At 39.7% G+C, this 19,861-nt stretch overlaps 2 protein-coding genes across 2 annotated transcripts; both read left to right on the top strand.

Moving 5' to 3' along the window:
- The first annotated feature begins 294 nt into the window (after positions 1-294).
- On the top strand, positions 295-12,463 carry LOC134497025 (vomeronasal type-2 receptor 26-like). The gene is made up of 3 exons (XM_063302740.1): positions 295-1,107; positions 11,402-11,641; positions 12,383-12,463. The coding sequence occupies exons 1-3, from the start codon at positions 295-297 to the stop codon at positions 12,461-12,463; spliced, it is 1,134 nt and encodes a 377-aa protein (XP_063158810.1).
- Positions 12,464-15,068: 2,605 nt separating this feature from the next.
- On the top strand, positions 15,069-17,077 carry LOC134497024 (vomeronasal type-2 receptor 26-like). Its single transcript, XM_063302739.1, has 2 exons — positions 15,069-15,207; positions 16,176-17,077. The coding sequence occupies exons 1-2, from the start codon at positions 15,069-15,071 to the stop codon at positions 17,075-17,077; spliced, it is 1,041 nt and encodes a 346-aa protein (XP_063158809.1).
- Positions 17,078-19,861: the final 2,784 nt, after the last annotated feature.

Raw genomic sequence — 19,861 nt, 5'->3', positions numbered from 1 at the left:
CTAAACAATTGCATCCCAACATTTCCTCACTGATCAAAAAAAAAATACTTCATCTCAAAGTGCTACTAAGCAAACCTTCCTTATTTGAAGTGAGTTTTTTATGTTCTTTTCTAACATCTGCTACTTTTGCACACATGGAAAGAATGATGCTGCATAGGTTGAAAATTTCAGAAGAGAAAAACCTATGGAAATGCAACAAATCGACCTATTTTGTATTCTTCTGGGTCTATTTGGGGGAATATGCAGAAATGCCAAGAACACCTTGATTTAATATACCGACTTGTTTTTCCAGACATGGATGATTGTTTTCAGTGCCCAGATGATTGCTATCCAAATAAAGATCATGACTCATGCATTCCCAAACATGTAACTTACCTCTCCTATGAAGAAAATTTGGGCACCAGCTTGACTACACTGGCTCTTGTGCTGTCCTTCATCACAATTTCTGTACTGGGAATCTTCAGGAAGTACCATGACACTCCCATTGTCAAGGCCAACAACCGCAGCCTCTCCTATACTCTCCTCCTCTCCCTCCTGCTCTCCTTCCTTAGTTCCCTGCTTTTCATTGGTCGACCCATGAAGGTGACCTGTCTCCTTCGACAGACTGCTTTTGGGATCATCTTCTCAGTGGCGGTTTCTTGTATGTTGGCCAAAACCATCACTGTGGTCCTGGCTTTCATGGCCACCAAGCCAGGATCAAGGATGAGGACATGGGTTGGGAAAAGACTGGCCCTTTCCATCGTGCTCTCCTGCTCCCTTATTCAAACTCTTCTTTGTGTAGTCTGGCTTTCCACCTTTCCCCCCTTCCCAGATGTTGACATGACCTCTCTGAACATTGAAACCATTTTGGAATGTAATGAGGGATCTGTTGCAATGTTTTATTGCATCTTGAGCTTCATGGGCTTTCTGGCTGTTGTTAGTTTTCTTGTAGCTTTCCTAGCCAGGAAACTGCCAGATACTTTCCAGGAAACCAAATCCATCACATTCAGCATGCTGGTCTTTTGCAGTGTCTGGTTGACCTTCATACCGGCCTACATAAGCAGCAAAGGAAAATACCTGGTGGCTGTGGAGATCTTTGCCATCTTAGCCTCCAGTGGGGGGCTATTGGTTTGTGTCTTTTCCCCCAAATGCTATATAATTTTGCTAAGGCCTGATCTGAATAGAAAGGAACATCTGATAAAAAGAATCCGTTAAACATAATTTCCCATGACTCCCTTGCATGAAGCATACTTTAGATTTTCCTAATGTCCATATGTACCCTAACTATGAGACAAGGTAACATAGATTCCTGTGATAGCAAATTTAAGAAGTATTTTAATGTTCAGATATTCAGTGTGTATGTGTCCTTTCACGTGTACAAAAGTACAACTGTTAGTGTCATATAGACCCTACTGGGCTGACAGAAGTGAAATCAAAAAGACTCTTTGGAGGAATATTATTCATACATCTAGGCTCTCATTTCTGGGATCGTGGGATAAAGCAGCCAAATTTGATTCAGGATTCATGGTGAGAAGGGAAGTTTATCCTGATGTAGAAGATGCAATTCAGTGTTTTTTCCTTGAGCTCATATTTGTGGCCAGTCACCTGTCTGATGCCAATAATGCATCGGAACAATTTACCTCTTTCTGTATTCAATACCTCAAGGCACCTAAATAATAGTGTATTAAAAATTTAAGGATATCCTATAATTATCATTGTACTGAAATAACATATTGTACCAAAACGTGGAGAAATAGATGGTCTATATGATGAGATTTCACTATATGTTAAAATATTGAAATAGTTCACTTTATGGATATATTTTCTGTTTCTACAAATGTCACTTGTTGAATCACTATTCTGTATATTCTTTTCTTCTTTTGTAAGCACTGTTATATTTTGGGTTGTTCTTCATCATATTTTCTGATTATTATATTTACGAATGAAATTTATATATTTTAAAAAGAGAAAAAAATAGCATGAATCTATATAGAGTACAGCAGTAAACTGGCAGTTTACATAAACCATGGAGTCAATCCCACCTCCAAGCAGCACCCACCAAAAAGATCTGTCTCTGCCGCCTTTTGAAAACAATTGGCAGGTAGATGCTGATCAGAGGCTCCTTCTCAAGATAGGCATGATGGTCCTCCATCAAGTGTGACAGGATGGAGGACCATTGCCATGGATATCTTTTTTCAGAGAAGTCCTGAAGTGATACATGAGAAAACCCTGGGCCAAACCTGGTGATAGCCTTTGCTTGAATATCATGGAACAGCGATGAGTCCAGGGAAGCTCTCAGGTCAGAGACCTGCTCCTCAAGGGAAGTGATATCTATCCCAGACTAAATAGCAGAAGAGAGAGAGAGAACCAGACAGAGAGTGGAAACTCCCTTTCCTCCAGTAGAGTCAGTTCCATCTAGGTATGCACAGGCCTCAGGCAGTGTAGATATTGAGCTATATTTGTAATGTATAGTCAAAGTATTAATGACAATTTTTAAAAAATGGCAAAGAAGTAAATCATAATGCAAAGCTGTAATAAAATTTTAAGAAATTGAACTGATAAGCAAAAGTCCCAAGCCTTTAAAAGAATGAGCTGCCTACATATCTGATCACTTCCAGTTATTCTCAGGATTCCCGCAAAATATGAGTTGTCTGTATGGCAGGAAGTTGGGGAAGATAAATGTTGTTGCATCAAGAGGTGTGCTGATATGTTTTCCATGAGTCTACAATGGGATTTAGATGTTCAGATTGACTAAACCAGTGTTTTCCATCTTCTTCCACAGTGTAATGGCTACCCTACTCCCTGGAATGTTCCTAGATACTTTTTTGATATCCCACTTGATATTCATTTTGTATGTTCATTTGGGTAAAAAGCTTGGACATCTCACTGAACCATTAATAGACACATTGAGATAAACCACATTTTCACAACATTGAAAGGAGACAATGAAAAAGCTGAGAAGGAAACCAAAAGACCAGAACACACCATCTCCAGAAGCCAACCCCCAGATAAGCAGGGTCTAAGACCAGACAAACAATCAAGCATAAAGCAATAGCCTATTCAAGGAGCTACCGAGGAGAAAACCACACCCCCACCAACACTAGCAGGGCAAGCTACTGTATGTAAACAGTAGGCAAACCCCACATGCACAAGCACTGATGATGTTACATAGCCAGATAATGAAACATCTGCAAACAAACAACAGAGCTCAGAGAGTACCAAGGACTCCAAAGTATTTCAGGTCAAGCATGATGCAAACAGGGGCCTGCAGATGGCCTGTCATAGCATATAACTTTCTTAAGAATCTTACCTGTATTTTTGGATCTTAGGCATTTGCCTGTAGGTGCTGTGAAGACGCTTTGTTTTTAAAGTGTGTTCACCGAAGTACAGACTCAGAAGAATTAACTGTAAAATATCAACCAGGGTAAAATCCAGTTGTGCTCATATTGTCTTTAGAATGACCAAAATAGTCACAGGTTGCTGTGAAACACAGTTACTTACTGTAGCTGCTTTGACTTGCAGAGTATATATCTGACATTCATCATTTCCTCATGTATCACAGCATGAATTAAACCTATATTTACAGCACTTTATTTCTAATAACTTCTATTAAGAAAGAACTATAAATGCTCATAATATTCCCTTTAAAGTAAGTCTCAAATTAATTTGCAAATGAGATTATTTGCAAACTGTCTAATGGTGGTTCCACTAATGGATGGGGGAAAAAGAATATTGTTGACAATATTGCCTAATTTACTCTTTTTATTTAGTGTTCCTGTTTGTTAAGATCAGATCTCACCAGAAGAATGTAACATTTGGGAAAAAAGACACAGGCCAGGAGCCCAGCACTGGAGGCCAAGATGGAGAAGATCTCCACAGCCACCATGTATTCCCCTTGGCACTCACGAAGGCAGGAACAAAAGACTTCCACACACTGCAAAACAACAGCATACTAAATGTGATAGATTTGGTTTCCTGGAAAGTGTCTGGAAACGTCCTGGCTAGGAAGGCAACAATAAAACTGATAATACCCAGGAAGCCCATAAAAGACAAGACAGAATAAAACATGACAACTGACCCTTCATTGCATTCCAGAATGATTACAGAAATAAAAGGGTGCATATCAAAGTCTGGGAATGGGGGTGAGCTTGCCAGCCACACAGTACAAAGAAGCATTTGAATAAGGGAGCAGGAGAGCACAATGGAAAGGTCTAGTCTTTTACCCAGCCATGTCCTCAACCTTGATCCTGGCTTGGTGGCCATGAAAGCAAGAACTACAGTAATGGTTTTGGCCAAGATACAAGAAACTGCCACTGAAAAGATGATCCCAAAAGCAGTTTGTCGCAAGAGACAAGTCATCTTCATGGGTCGACCGATGAAATAAAACAACAAAGGAAGGAGAGGAGGAGGGAGATAAGGAGGGTTAGGAGAGGCTGAGATCGTTGGCCTTGATGATTGGAGTGTTGTGGTACTTCAGGAAGACTCCTAGTACAGAAATTGTGGTGTAGAAAGGATAATGGCCACTGTCATTAAACTGCTTCCTGATGTTTCGTCATAAGAGAGGTATGTTATGTCCTTGAGAAGGCAGAAATCCTGCTTATGGTTTGGATACTGATCTTCTGGGCATGGGAAGCATTTGTCCATATCTGGAAAAGCAAATATAATTAGAAAGTCAAGAGTCTCTTCATGTGGATTTCTGCTGGGATGAATATAATTGACTAAGGTCCATTTCATGTATTTTTGTTACATATTTTTTAAAAAGCAATATATCTCAGAGATATTGATGGACCATCCTACAGTGAATAAGAAAAAGATACAATTCAAAGTAGTTTGAATTCAACTAAAGCTCAGAAGGACTTCTAAGATGCCTTAATACAAGCTGTATTCAATATTCCCTTCCACCCTATTTTCACAAACTTTCACCTGATAGTAAATCAGAAGAGTGGAAGAAAGAATTTTAAAATGAAAATCTTAGGCTCTTACAATTCTCTGTTTCCAGTAGAAATGAAGCACTCAGTTGTGAAAAGTTGACCATGTTTAGGAAATTGAGTGTGATGTCTCAGTGATGGAGGACATCCAGAATCTTTCCTAACATCTCTTACCTGTCTGATTTGTGATCTTTCCTTGTGGACATGGAATGCAGTCATAGCAGCAAAATGGTTCTCCTTCTTTTGGGGTCTTTCTATAACCTGAAGGGCAATAATCATTACACAGGGAGAGTGGTGATACCTGCCATGAAGGAAATAAAAATATGTGAACATATTTGGAAATCTTATTCACTGGTTGTTTTTGCAACATGTTGAGACTGTGGTGCTGAAGAGCATCTTCCCATCCTCCTTGACTCAGCGGAAATGGCACACAAAAACATGAATAGCTCCAGGCCCATGATTCCTAAAAGTGATGCTATCAGGCCAAGAGGAAGATGGACTTCATCTTACTCCACAGGTGCACTGGACATTTCAGCTGTTGCGGGCGGTTGTCCTGAGAGCTCACCTAAATGATGAACTTAATGACACATCTTTTCTTTTTGCAAGAGAAACCTCTGGATCCAATGTCTGCCTTTGGTTCTGAAGGAAATCAAAGCTAAGCAATCAAAAGGGCCACACTTGAAAGAAGGCCACTGGTCAATGCCAAGGGAACAATATGCTTAAACCCATTTAAATGATTGATTGGTATCAGATTCTTTTCCTCAGAAATATGCATATCAATTCAACAAAACCGAATTTTTTTCTCTTCATCTCTTTTTTCCCACTTTGCTTTCTGTTCCTTACTTGTTTTCTGCTATTTGCATATTGTTGTTTCTTCTGGAAAAGCATAGTAAGATGAGAATATACTATGTGCTTCTGTGGGTGAACTTCAGCAAAATGAACATTAGAACCAGGGTTGTGCTCCAAATTCTTCTCCTGTTACACTTTTGGCAACATATTGTGGGAGTTCATTTTGTCAATTTGTTTTCACAGAAGGACTGAAATTCTCCCCTCAACAAATTTCACTATTTAACAGAAATTTACCAGAAATATCCAGAAAATGCTGAGCATATTTGGAAAAGAATCCCACAAATACGGTTTACCATTATCCTTGTTGAGATTGTTGCTTAGATCTTAATATAATTTGCATAAAACTATTCAGGGGGCAAAACAAAACAACAAAACACCATTGCATAACACTATCTCCTTTGAATATTTGTGAATAAAGTAATAAATGTGTCTGCAGTCAGGGTGACTCCAGAATGAGTAATCATATTTTGTGACATCACAATAGATGCTCTTGGTTGATACTTGCCTTGCAATGTCATACACAAGTGCATCAGGGTCCAGGAGCATTTACAGTGATAGTCACTGGCTCCAAATGACACACAGATATGGCAAACTAATCCTTCCCTTTTCTAATGTGTACTGTATCCTCTGCTGGAGGATTCTCAAACTGAACAGCCAGGATTCAACTGGAATGCCAAGGAGGTTGAGAACAAACTTCTAGCTGTTGAGCTACAACTCCTCTGTATGGATAATTTAAAAGACCAAAGGGAATGTTTGAAGCGTCCTTTGGTCTTAAAGTACCAGACTGGTAATGTCCTTTTGCATTTTGCGGGGAATTGCCAGATTAGAAGGAGAAGTCAATTGAGATTATAAGGACAGGGCAGATGATTACCTCTCTCCAGAGTTCTTCATTATTCAAAACAGTGAGGTAAGAAATATACTTTTCCTGGAATTGAACAGTGCTTTTTCAGCTTATTCCCAGGATGCAATTAGGCCATGTTTTGTAATGACCTATCCCAAAGGTTGTGGGTTTGTTTGTGTCTCTGTGTGTGCATGTATGAGTATATGTATAAAGTGTATATATATGTACTCTGTATGTGTGTGTGTGTATGAAAATATTAAAAATATTTTAAAAATGAAATCTAACGTTTAAAATTCATATAGTTAATAATAATCCCCTTTGATCTGATTATAATGTGTAACTCAGTTAAGAAAGATGAGAATGTTCTAACCATGCACCAAACTTTTCCAATTCCAGGTAAAAACTAGAACCCAAGTGAAGCAAAGACTCAATATCTTTTATGAAAATCTTCTACAGACAGCAAGATAAAATAGTTAAGGGTTTTGAACCATCCTGTCAGCAAAAACTGCTCTTTTTTCCCTCAAAAAGCTGAAGAAGAAACTGTCGGTATATTGTTTTCTGCTACAGAAATTAATGTTACCATGGTAATTGAGTACTTCCTTGAGTAACAGCAGGGTGAAGAGGTTGAACTTAATTGTCCTCAGTTTGGGTGTTAAAAGCTGCATTGCCTGGGAGAGGAACCTGCCTGGACTTGTTTTAGTTTCAGTTTCCCTTTCTACACACAGCCTCCTCCCATCCTCTCTGACTGTGTGTGTGAATGCACAGCTTGTAAAATATGTTTTTGTGCTCTCTGTAAATACATTTATTTTTATAGAAATGCCTGGTGTGTGATTTTTCTGATCTCTCGGGCCAAACGCTTTCCAGCATTCTGCTACAGAAATCACCTAGTTTAGGGGAAAAAAATGACTATGCCTCTCTCAAGATATGAAGAATAATAAATAATTTTTTAAGGCTGTTTCTCTGCAAGAATTAATTCCATATTGGAGTTTGCATACCTTTAGGTAATGTTTTCAGAAAATTTAAGTTATTTTACTTCTAAACAAAAAATAGTTTTGTAAACATTTAGAAAAGGTGGCTGATTCAGTTCAAATGGCATTGAAAGTATAGGGAAAATGAGGGGAAAAGATTAAGATGATGATCACATGATAGAAAAAAACCTGGAAGGCATAAATGTATATTTCCTTTGTTTCCTTTGCTTTCTTCTTTCCCTTCTCTCTTTCTCTGATTTTCTATCTCCTTTTTTGTTTCTTTTATATGTTTATGTAAATAAACAAATAAATATATAATTAAAGGTTTGTTTGTTTAAATGGTTCAAATGCTAAAAAACAGCCTTTCTCCCTTGTGATTCCTCTTACCTGTCTTGTTTGAAATCTTGCCTGCTGGACACTGTGCAATCGTAGCAACAAAATGGTTTCCCATCAATTCTGGTCTTTCTATATCCTGAATGGCATTTATCACTGCACAGTGAAAGGTTGCACCTTCCACACATTAAAGAACAAGAAGGTATGACAACTACCACTAAAATCTGACAGCTGGGCTCATAAAGTGTACATAAAAGCAACATCACACAATCAAAAATATTCCACCCCACACCCACGAATGCAGCACCACCATAGTCCGTGTCTTCTATACTCTCATCCTGAGGATACTGAGACCATCCTTGGCATCGACACATTCCGGGCTAAACTATCCAATGCCAACAATACCAGGATGACCAAGCCATCCATTGTGCTTTCACCTATGTGATTGGTGGCAGTGCAGGAGCTGTCTCCTGCCAAGGCTAGAGGCAATGCTACCACACCAAGATAAGGAATTCCCATTCCTGCCCCAGCCCCAAAGAGGGAGAAGGAGCAGTGAAACCAGGACAGGAATGCAAAGTGCTCACAGAGTGCATACGGTCCTTAATTAGGGAGCGATTCCTGTCAGGGCTTTGCTGCCACTGGCAGAGGCCGACCTCAAGGCACCCGGCTCATGGATCATCTGGGCCAGAAATAGCCCATCAGCTCCCTGCCCAGAGGACACCATCTGATCCTCTGGAGCCACCCAAAGATCCTCTACCAAGGACTCCAACTCTGCCACTTCCGACCATCCCGCCCCCCTCGGGAGATATGTATCCCCCCCACAAATCCTGGGGCAAGCCCCAGACCTCCAAACCTTCACCTTTTTGATGCAGTCTATATGCAGGACCCACCCAGTCCCCTAACATGCTGCAGAACCACATGGGTCCTGAGGAAGGGGCTCCCTCCCCCCTTCTAATGTTGGTTGCTCAGTAGCAACCACTGGCACTGCCTCTCACTCACCCTCTGTAGGCTGAACCATCATGGGGTTCCCTCATCTCTCTGCATACCCCAAAACCCCTGGGGACATGCCTCTACCTGGGAGAGAAGCACCCCTGAGCACAGGCCTGCAGAGCGATTGGCTGAGGCCAGGCTCTGCTGAGGAATGGCAGTCAGCATACTTGGTGGTAAGGATGGAGTCCCAGCCGGCTGCATAAATGACTCCTGAGGAAGCCCTACTAAATTACTCCCAAGGAAGACAGTGACTGAGCCACCTCCGGTGGCATAGCAACCCCCAAACAGTAATTGGCTGCCTCTTCCTCATGCCTCCTGCACCCCTCCACGCTCTTCATCACTCCTCCAACTGACTCCAAAGCCAAGTCCTCCTGAAACCCCAGTTGAGGTGGGTCAGCCATAACTCCAAAGCAAAAAGAAGCACACCATGGAGGGGCAAAGAAGGGAAGACTCACCTGCTTAAAAATGCCAGTCAGTGAAGAGTGGGGCCCCAAGGACAAACCCCCTTGCCCCCAAGAGTCCTCTCATGACAGCCTGAAGAAAAACACACACTACAAGAAGAGAACATGGAAAAAAAGTAAAAGAGAAAGCAAGCCTCAAAATGGCTGCCACAAAGAAGCATCAGGAACGAAGGAAACAAACAAAAGGGGCAAAATCCTCAGGAAATGGAGGAAGGAATCACCCCCATCTTTGGAGGTGCCCCCCACTTTCCCACCAAAGGGTCCCAGAAAAAAACCCAGAAGACACAACTCCAAATGCTGGGAAAATGTTTGGAGAGGAGACCTGGAGACACCACCCAACACTTAGGCCTAGAGATAGTCTAGGTTTAGGGTTAGGCTAAACTGCTGCTTGTATGTGTAACTGCATTTTTGAATCATTTATAGTAATTTTTATATAGTAATTAGGTAATTTAATTAAGATATTAATTTAATTTTCTTCTCAAACTGTAAGATATGGTTGACTTGGAAAGACAGGATCAATCTATGTTATGTAAAAGTTGTAGTTCTCTTTCATACCAATATATCCTTTGTCAACAAGAGGTATGTTCATTTTCATTTGCCTAATAAAGATGACCTCAAGGGTGGTTGACCTTGAGGACAAGGGACAGGACAACTATACACAGTCTTGTTGTGTCCAGAGGGAACAAGCTGAGGAACATATCAGCAGCAGTAAAATAAGCAAAATTATGTGGTTTTATTTGACTTGCAATTATCGAGGTAATTGTGATTTCTCCGAATGCTTCTGCAATTCTCTGGAGATTTTGTGGCTATAAGAAATGTTATTGAGACAAAATAAAAGATGTTTGAAATTTGCCATTTGACAGTCCCAGCTGGGGCAATGAGGAGGTTAGGCTCCATCAACTCAGTGCCCAGACATTTGCTCTATAGAGCCTTGGCCTGCAACAGACACCTGACTCTGACCTTTGAAGCTATTCCGTCACCTATGAGGGAGATGGAGAATTGTTTTGGGAAAGGAACATTTCCATTTATGACTGTAATACTTTGTGTGCTGATACTAGTTTTGTTCCCCAAGAGCGTCTGTGTGGCCCATTGTGCAAGATACTCTAGTAGTGAACCAAGTATTATTTTTCATAAATATAATCAGCCAGGAGAACTCATTATTGGTGGTATAATTTCTCAGTTCTTTCTTATTTCTGAGGAGATCAAATTCAGCAGACACCCTTCTCATGATATGTTTGCTGAGTTCATGTGAGGAACTGAAACTTTTCAAAGTTGTGGTATCTCTATTCCGATCAAACAATTATTGTAGGTAACAGACACAGTGTGAACAAGAGAAAATATAGGATATAATGCAAAATACAAGGCATCAGGCAGTAATTCAATAATATAAGGACATAAGTGAATACACCTTTTGGTGTATAAAATGGTGTAATAAATGGGCTTTCACTACGCAAACATTCATTGTGAGAAGAGTTGAGGCTGCCCTTTTTAAAGTTCCATGTTGCAGCTCTTAGAGCAAAAGAAAAACTGGGAATTTTCAGTGGAAGAGAAATTATAGATAGATGGTTAAATGGAAGGGAGGAAGGGAAGGAGGGAGACAGGCAGATCCAGAAGCATTGTTTTGTTTCTTGAAAATTACATTATATTCAGTGTGTCATCTGGAGCTCATTAAAGAATTCTACTCTTTCTCTGAGTCCTAACTGGTTTCTAAGGTTGGCTTGTTTGTTTTTGCAGTTTTCATTCATGGATAAATAGACAGATGGCATCTGTGTCTGTGTGACAGAGAGACAGGGAGGAAAACAGAGAAATATGTCTGTCTCTGTGTGTGTAATTATGAGGATATATAGTCTTGGGTCAAATGTATGTATTCACTCTTCATAGCTGCCCTGGCATATATTTTACTTTAGTAAGATGATAGGAAATACATACAGGATTGAAATGTGTATTTCTTCTGAAACAACTTAAAGAAATGTGTCTTTTACTTTCCAATGTCACTGCAGGTTACTGACTCAGGCCTACCAACATGTCTTAGCCTTGGTGTTTGCTGTAAAGGAGATTAATGGAAACCACAAGATCTTAACCAATGTCACCCTAGGCTTCAATATCTACAACACTTACTTTAGTCCGCGATATACCTATGCAGCCACAATGGAGCTGCTCTCTACAACAAGCAGATTCATCCCTAACTATAAATGTGACCTCCAGAACAATCTGGTAGCTGTTATTGGGGGACCAAGCTCTGATGAATTCCTGCACATGTCAACCATCCTGACCAACTACAAAATTGCACAAGTAAGTGTTGTTAAAGAAACAGGAAAGGTTTTTAAAACAGGTCCCCTAGATTTTTTTGTTGCTGCTTTCATTTTGTTTTGGACAGCCAAAACTCACCAGCTAGAATAAAACAGTATCATATGAACCAATGGATGGAACAGAGGTCATGATGGCCTAATAGAATGACTACAGAAAGGAAAACCTGAAGGAGATATGCTTTGAAACTAACTCTTCTGCTTCTTCATGTACTTTAGCTTGCGTACAGCTCTGCCCCAGAGATGGATGCTCAAACACATGCTGTTTTCTTCCACTGGATGTTCCCAAGTGCAATTCATCAGTACAAGGGGATCCTCCATCTCTTGCTGCATTTTGGATGGACATGGATTGGGGTATTTTATATTGATATTGGCAATGCAAGAGAAGTGCTCTTAAGGAATGTGATCCCTATGCTTTTGAAGAATGGTATCTGCTTTGATTTCATAAGAAATTTGTCTGGTGGGATGCTCAGTGACATTGATAAAGTAGTGGAAGCAGCTTTAGAAACATTACGTTTTGCCTTGACCCGCACAACCAATACTGTCATCTTTCATGGAGAATTTCCAAGTATGTTAAGTTTAAGGATGTTCCTCAAGGTTTCCAAAATTGAGAACATTCCAGAATATTCCAAAGTTTGGATTATGACAGCAGATGTTGATTTCACATCTCTTCTCTTGCAGAGAAATTGGGACTTAAGCTTTATTCATGGATCTTTATCCTTGGCAGTTACGTCAAAAGATATTTCTGGATTCCGGCAATTTCTTCAAGCGAGAAACCCTACTCTGGAGGCAGAAGATGGTTCCCTGAGAGAAATCTGGCAACAGGTATTTAACTGCTTCCTCCCTGGTTTTTCCACTGATGTGAAGAGTGAGAACATCTGCACTGGGAAGGAGCAACTAGAGACTCTCCCTATGGCTGTGTTTGAAATGAGGATGACGGCTCACAGTTACAGTGTCTACAACGCTGTCTACTCCATTGCACATGCTTTGCATGCCATGTACTCTTCTATGGGCAATCAAAGACCATTTATGAACAGAAGGAGACAGACATTTAATCAACAGTCATGGAAGGTAAAGCTCAGAGAAGACTAGTGTAAGAGCACTGACCATATATGGGCTATGCTGGTGATAATAGAAAATAGATGTAGCAGTGCCAAGTGACAGCATCATCAGAAAGAAGGAGAATGAGTAGCTGTTTAAGTACCAATTTCTCTGCAGAAGAACAGATGAGGAATCAGTATCTGCTGTCATAATGGATGTTGAAAGTAAAGGCTGAAGCGGTCCCAGTGGTGGTAGGAACACTCAGGGCTGTGTCCCATAAGTGAGGTTAGGCAAGTTTAATTATGTTTCTGAAAGTTAGGTATGGCACTGAAATGGTCTATGGAAATATCCTTGAGAGACAGGAGAAGGAAGAGCCTCAGCCAGGACAATGGTCAGATAAGAGACATGACAGCCCACAGAAGGAATGGAAGCCTGGAAGATGCCTCAAAAGGGACCCTCCCTACTGTAGCTCACTGGAAAGTAAAGGCAAGGGGGGGATAACTTTTTTTTAAATTTTTCTATTTTTTTTAAACAGATTTATAAGGCTGTCCTGCTCATGCATGGTTACTTTTTCAGACTTGCAAGATCCTGTGACTGTAACCTTACAATAAAGGTAGTGTTAGAACTGATGGTTATCCTGAAGGGCTGACATACACATTGAAATGTAAATTCTCCTTTGACTGTAACTTCAACCTGACAAAAGATATTCTTTCTCTCTCTTATTTTTCAAACTTCTCCATCTAGTTTCAGCTCTTCTATTCCCTTTTTGGTTCCCATCAAAATATTTAGAAGAGTGGACCCAGTGAGCCACCAGCTGAAGCAAAATATTATATGAGATAAAATTAAATTCCTATCAATTTCCAAACCAAATGCTGCTTTCCCTAGACATGTGATGGGAAATTCACTGATCATTAAACACTCTGAGTAGCTCAAAGTAAACCTCAAATATCATTTGAATCACTCCAAATGATATTCGTAAGTTTTCAATTACGAAGTGTCCTTTATGAAGCATTCAATCAGCCACATCTTTTTCGGAGTTGGTGGCTTGCATTTTCCCTATTTTTCTTCTATAGTCATGTCAATAATGCAAAAAATCACCAATAAGAATGCATTTGTGTCAGTACAGTTAAAAATCTTTATTTCCATCATTATCCCTCATAAAAACAATAAAGAATTGTACATTAGAAGACAAAGAAATATATGCATATACATATACATACATAGACACACACACACAGACAAACACACACAAACAAAAACACACATATATACATATATACATATGCATATATACATATACATATACATATTCCTGTTTCTTCTTTCCCACATTTAGATTCACCACTTTCTTGGAAGTGTATCATTTAATGACAGCAGTGGAGAATCAATTTCTTTTGACCAAAATGGAGAATTAGTAGCTCGATTTGATATTATCAACTGGGTCACATTCCCAAATGAGTCTTTTCTTCGGGTCAAAATTGGGAGGATAGAGCCACAGGGATCTTCAGACCAGCGGTTGAGACTTTTTGAGAAGAACATTGTCTGGCCCACTCAATTTAACCAGGTAAAATCCATCTCATTTCTATAAACAGCCACGTCAAAGACCTTCAGGGCTAGGTTCTTGGAACTGCTCAGTTTTCATTGAGCTAAGCAAGAAAAAATACATCTTTTTAAGGTTGTTTTATTGGGGCCTTCCCCCCACCTCCAAAATATTCTTCTTATTTTTTTTTCTCTTAAAACTCAAAATGTTTCCTTTCTTCTTAGAAATTATTCTCAAAGGTAAGAAAATTGAGGTCCCTCTTAGAGTCTATTTGACAGAAACAGCTGCTTTTATTTATTTATTTATTTAAATGTATTGACCACCCAACTCCTGCCATCACTAAATAGCTCTTGACTTTTATTTGCATATCAGTATAGACCCAAAGGGCTTGATGACCTTTCCCTCTATCCTTCTCTCTTAGTTTATTGTTGCCTTTCACTTGTTAGTAGAATTTAAGAATTTGCCAGAAAGGAAGATGGGGTAAGTTTCTCTCTGCTAATAATCTTTAAAGATCCATCTTTCATTCCCTGAAAGTAGTCTCAAAATTGATGTTGATTTTAGAAAATGGGGTCCAAGAATATAGGACCTCCTTTATCTATGATCAGCATGCCTTTTTATATAGTCCTCATTCTCAGTGAGATAGATATTGATTCCTCCACTTTCCAACCCCATTGGAAATAGATAAGTTGTATGCCTTGAGGGCAATGAGAAGAGGTGGGCCACCGTGCTGTGCCCTACTTCCTCTGAGCAAACCTAGGAATCCTCCTTTTCATTGTGAACATTGACTGAGCCCTTTTCTGATTTTCTGCATGTGACGTTGAATGCTCCTTCCATGCATGGACAGACACAGCCCCTTTCGTTGTGTAATGCGAAATGCCACTCAGGTTTCAGAAAGAGCAAGAGAGAGAACAAACCCTTTTGCTGCTATGATTGTACTCCATGTTTAGAAGGGAAGATCTCAAACCAGACAGGTAAGAAACAGCTTAAGAATATGGCGGTGTGTTTTAGCATTTAGATATCGGGTTATATGTAAGCACTGATTTCTGTAAAAGTTTGTCCCAGTTCAAAAAATAACTTTCAACTTAAAAACAAACTTAATTAGAATGTGTAGCCAAGTGAAACAAAAACTCACGTTTGGTGAAAAGTTGTCCAGAAATCAAAAGGCACCTGGGAGCACTTTTTCTGAGTAGTGTTAAGATGACCTAAGCTTACTTATGCTGTGGCTGGGAATGAAGCTTTCCTTATCCCAAATCCCACTTTTTATTGTGTTCCTAAAAGGAATATGAAAATTTTCATTTCTTATTCTACTAATCAAAAGATAAGTACAACTAGTTTTGATGATGGTGATGATAATGATGATGATGATAACCATGAACCCAGTAATTCCTAGAGTTATTTGTAAGAATAATCAAGTTTTCCTGGAAGGAGGTGTTGCATGTACATTTATATTTTATGTTATAATGTGTCTAGTTGTCCTGGCTTAAACCTGATTGGGCCTCAGTGGAAAGCAGCATTTCCACGACACCAAAAGATAGAAGGTAGGAATGATGAAGACTGGGATTGGTTAAACTGCATTTTCAATCATGAAATTCTACGTAATCTTAAAGTAGGCTTAGTGCCTACAACATTAAGTTCCTAAACAATTGCATCCCAACATTTCCTCACTTATTAAAAAAAAACAAAAAAAAACTTCACCTCATGGTGTTACTAAACAAACCTTTCTTAATAAAAGTGAGTTTTGTACATTCGTGACTAATGTATTGTGATTTTTTATTCATGGAAAAATTTTTTGCTGTACAGGATGAAATTTTCAGAACAGAAAAACAGACGGAAATGCAACAAATTGACCTATTTTGTATTCTTTATGATCTATCTATTTTGGGTAATATGCAGAAATGTCAAGAATACATTGATTTAATATACCCACTTGTTTTTCCAGACATGGATGATTGTTTTCAGTGCCCACTTGATCACTATCCAAATAAAGATCATGATTCATGCATTCCCAAACATGTAAGTTACCTATCTTATGAAGAAAAACTGGGAATCACCTTGACTGGAGTGGCTCTTATGCTGTCCTTCATCACAATTTTGCTGCTAGGAATCTTCAGGAAATACCACAACACTCCCATCATCAAAGCCAACAATTGCAGCCTCTCCTACACCCTCCTCATTTCCCTCCTCCTCTCCTTCCTTTGTTCCCTGCTTTTCATTGGTCGACCCATGAAGGTGACCTGTCTCCTTCGACAGACTGCTTTTGGGATCATCTTCTCAGTGGCAGTTTCTTGTATGTTGGCCAAAACCATCACTGTGGTCCTGGCTTTCATGGCCACCAAGCCAGGATCAAGGATGAGGACATGGGTTGGGAAAAGACTAGCCCTTTCCATTGTGCTCTCCTGCTCCCTTATTCAAACTCTTCTTTGTGTAGTCTGGCTTTCCACCTTCCCCCCCTTCCCAAATGTTGACATGAACTCTCTAAAGAACGAAACCATTTTGGAATGTAATGAGGGATCTGTTGCAATGTTTTATTGCATCTTGAGCTTCATGGGCTTCCTGGCTCTGGTAAGTTTTCTTGTAGCTTTTCTAGCTAGGAAACTGCCAGATACTTTCCAGGAAACCAAATCCATCACATTCAGCATGCTGGTATTTTGCAGTGTCTGGTTGTCCTTCATACCTGCCTACCTAAGCAGCAAAGGAAAATACCTGGTGGCTGTGGAGATCTTTGCCATCTTAGCCTCCAGTGGGGGGCTATTAGTTTGTGTCTTTTCCCCCAAATGCTATATAATTTTGCTAAGGCCTGATCTGAATAGAAAGGAACATCTGATAAAAAGAATCAGTTAAATATAATTCTCCATCACTTTTTTTGCACAAAGCATGCCGTAGATTTTCCTAATGTCTATGTCTACCCTAACGATGGGATAATGTAGCATAGATTCCTCTGATAGGAAATTTAAGAAGTATTTTAATGTGCAGATACTCAATGTGTATGTGTCCTTTCAAGTGAACAGCAGTACAACTATTAGTGTCATATAGTGATAACTGGACTCCCAGAACAGTAATCAGAAAGACTCTTTGGAGGATTATTACTAATTTATCCAGGGTCCCATTTGTAGGCATGTGGTATAAAGTAGCCAAATTTGTTTTAGGATATATATGGTGAGAAGGCAAGTTGATTCTGATGTAGAAGAAGCAATTCAATGTTTTTCTTGGGGTTCATATTTTTGGGCAGTCACCTGTCTGATTGCAGTAATGCATAGGAACAATCTACATCATTCTTTTCCTCCTCTATAATAACTCCTAATGACTACATATTCTTTGGGGAGAAGCACAATCATCTGTAAGCCCATTCAGGTAGATCAGGAAAGAGGTAACACAAGAAATACTAGAAATCTAAGGAAGAGGGGTAATGTTCTTAAATTTGTAGGAACTGAGTTGGCCAGGCTTCCTTTGGGTCTTGTTCCCCTTTCATTTAGTACAGCTTCTGTGTAGTGAGAATAAAATCCATCCATAAACATCTGGTGAACAAGCTTCTGAGGTCCAAATTAAGGTGCTGGTTTTGACCTTGAAAGTCCTATATGGGGTCAGGTTATTTGAGGGACTGCTTTATCCCAAATACTGTATATCCATCCATTCCATGAAGTTGAGCAGGATTACCATGTTGTGGGTCCTTTAGCCAAGGTGATTTATTTGGCAGGCCCCAGGAGGAGAGCCTTTTCTGCTGTGGTGCCCACCCTTTGGATCATCATTTTCCCTGAGGTGAAGATGGTCCCAACCCTGTTGGCCTTCTAGAGGGCCCCAAAAACTTGGTGATCTGGTGATCCCATGGAAATGTGGAGCACATTAAATGGCTGTAAAGAAAGGATGAATCTAGAATATCTACTTTTTTTTTCCTTTGATCCTTATGGAGGTATTCAATACCTCTAGGCACCTAAATGATAGCATATTAAAAATCTAAGGATATCATATAATTATCATTGTATTGAAATAACATATTGTACCAAAACTGAGAAGTTGGAACAAGAGATTGTCTATATGGTTAGATTTAACAATATGTTAAAAGATTGAGATAGTTCACTTTATGGATATATTTTTAGTTTCTACAAATGTGGAAGCCTATTCTAAAGCCTTTGACTGTGTGGACCATAACAAATTGTGGCAAGTTCTTAGTGCTATGGGGATACCAAGTCATCTTGTCTGCCTCCTGAAGAATCTGTATAACGACCAAGTAGCAACAGTAAGAACAGACCACGGAACAACAGACTGGTTTAAGATTGGGAAAGGAGTACGGCAGGGCTGTATACTCTCACCCTACCTATTCAACTTGTACGCAGAACACATCATGCGATGTGCTGGGCTTGAGGAATCCAAGGCTGGAGTTAAAATTGCTGGAAGAAACATTAACATTCTCAGGTATGCAGATGATACCACTTTGATGGCTGAAAGCAAGGAGGAAGTGAGGAGCCTTATAATGAAGGTGAAAGAAGAAAGTGCAAAAGCTGGCTTACAGCTAAACCTCAAAAAAACCAAGATTATGGCAACCAGCTTGATTGATAACTGGCAAATAAAGGGAGAAAATATAGAGGCAGTGACAGACTTTGTACTTCTAGGCACAAAGATTACTGCAGACATTGACTGCAGCCAGGAAATCAGAAGACGTTTAATCCTTTGGAGGAGAGCAATGAAAAATTGCAATAAAATAGTTAAGAGCAGAGACATCACACTGACAACAAAGGTCCACATAGTTAAAGCAATGGTGTTTCCCGTAGTAACATATGGCTGCGAGAGCTGGACCATAAGGAAGGCTGAGAGAAGGAAGATCGATGCTTTTGAACTGTGGTGTTGGAGGAAAATTCTGAGAGTGCCTTGGACTGCCAGAAGATCAAACCAGTCCATCCTCCAGGAAATAAAGCCAGACTGCTCACTTGAGGGAATGATATTAAAGGCAAAACTGAAATACTTTGGCAACATAATGAGAAGACAGTACACCCTGGAGAAGATACTGATGCTAGGGAGAGTGGAAGGCAAAAGGAAGAGGGGCTTACCAAGGGCAAGGTGGATGGATGATATTCTAGAGGTGACGGACTTGTCCCTGGGGGAGCTGGGGGTGTTGACGACCGACAGGAAGCTCTGGCGTGGGCTGGTCCATGAAGTCATGAAGAGTTGGAAGTGACTAAATGAATAAACAACAACAACACAAATGTCACTAATTGAATCACTATTCTGTAGATTCTTTTCTGATTTTATTAGCACTGTTATATTTTTGGTCGTGCTTCATCATGTCTTCTGATTATTATATTTACCAATAAAATATAGATATTTTAAAAACAGAAAAAATTGGCATGAATCAATATAGAGTACAGCTGTGACAGTCAGGGGCAGAGCAATTTGGGCAAAATTTAGGATGAATTGCCAATAAAAATTGGGAAACCCAAGGGAACTTTGTAACTGCCTTCTTGTTTTGGGCACTTGCCAGGCTAGAGCATCCTGTACCTTGGCTGGGTCCATCCCTATGCCCTTACTGGATATTCTGTACCCCAAGTAGTCCAACTGTTTTTTATAGAATTTTTTTATAGAACATTTAGACAGTTTAGCATACAGCTGAGCTTTTAGGAGTCTCTTTAAAAC

The sequence above is a fragment of the Candoia aspera genome, chromosome 4 (genome assembly GCF_035149785.1).
Source record: "Candoia aspera isolate rCanAsp1 chromosome 4, rCanAsp1.hap2, whole genome shotgun sequence".
Classification (NCBI taxonomy): Eukaryota; Metazoa; Chordata; class Lepidosauria; order Squamata; family Boidae; genus Candoia; species Candoia aspera.
This window is presented reverse-complemented; position numbering and strand designations above follow the sequence as displayed.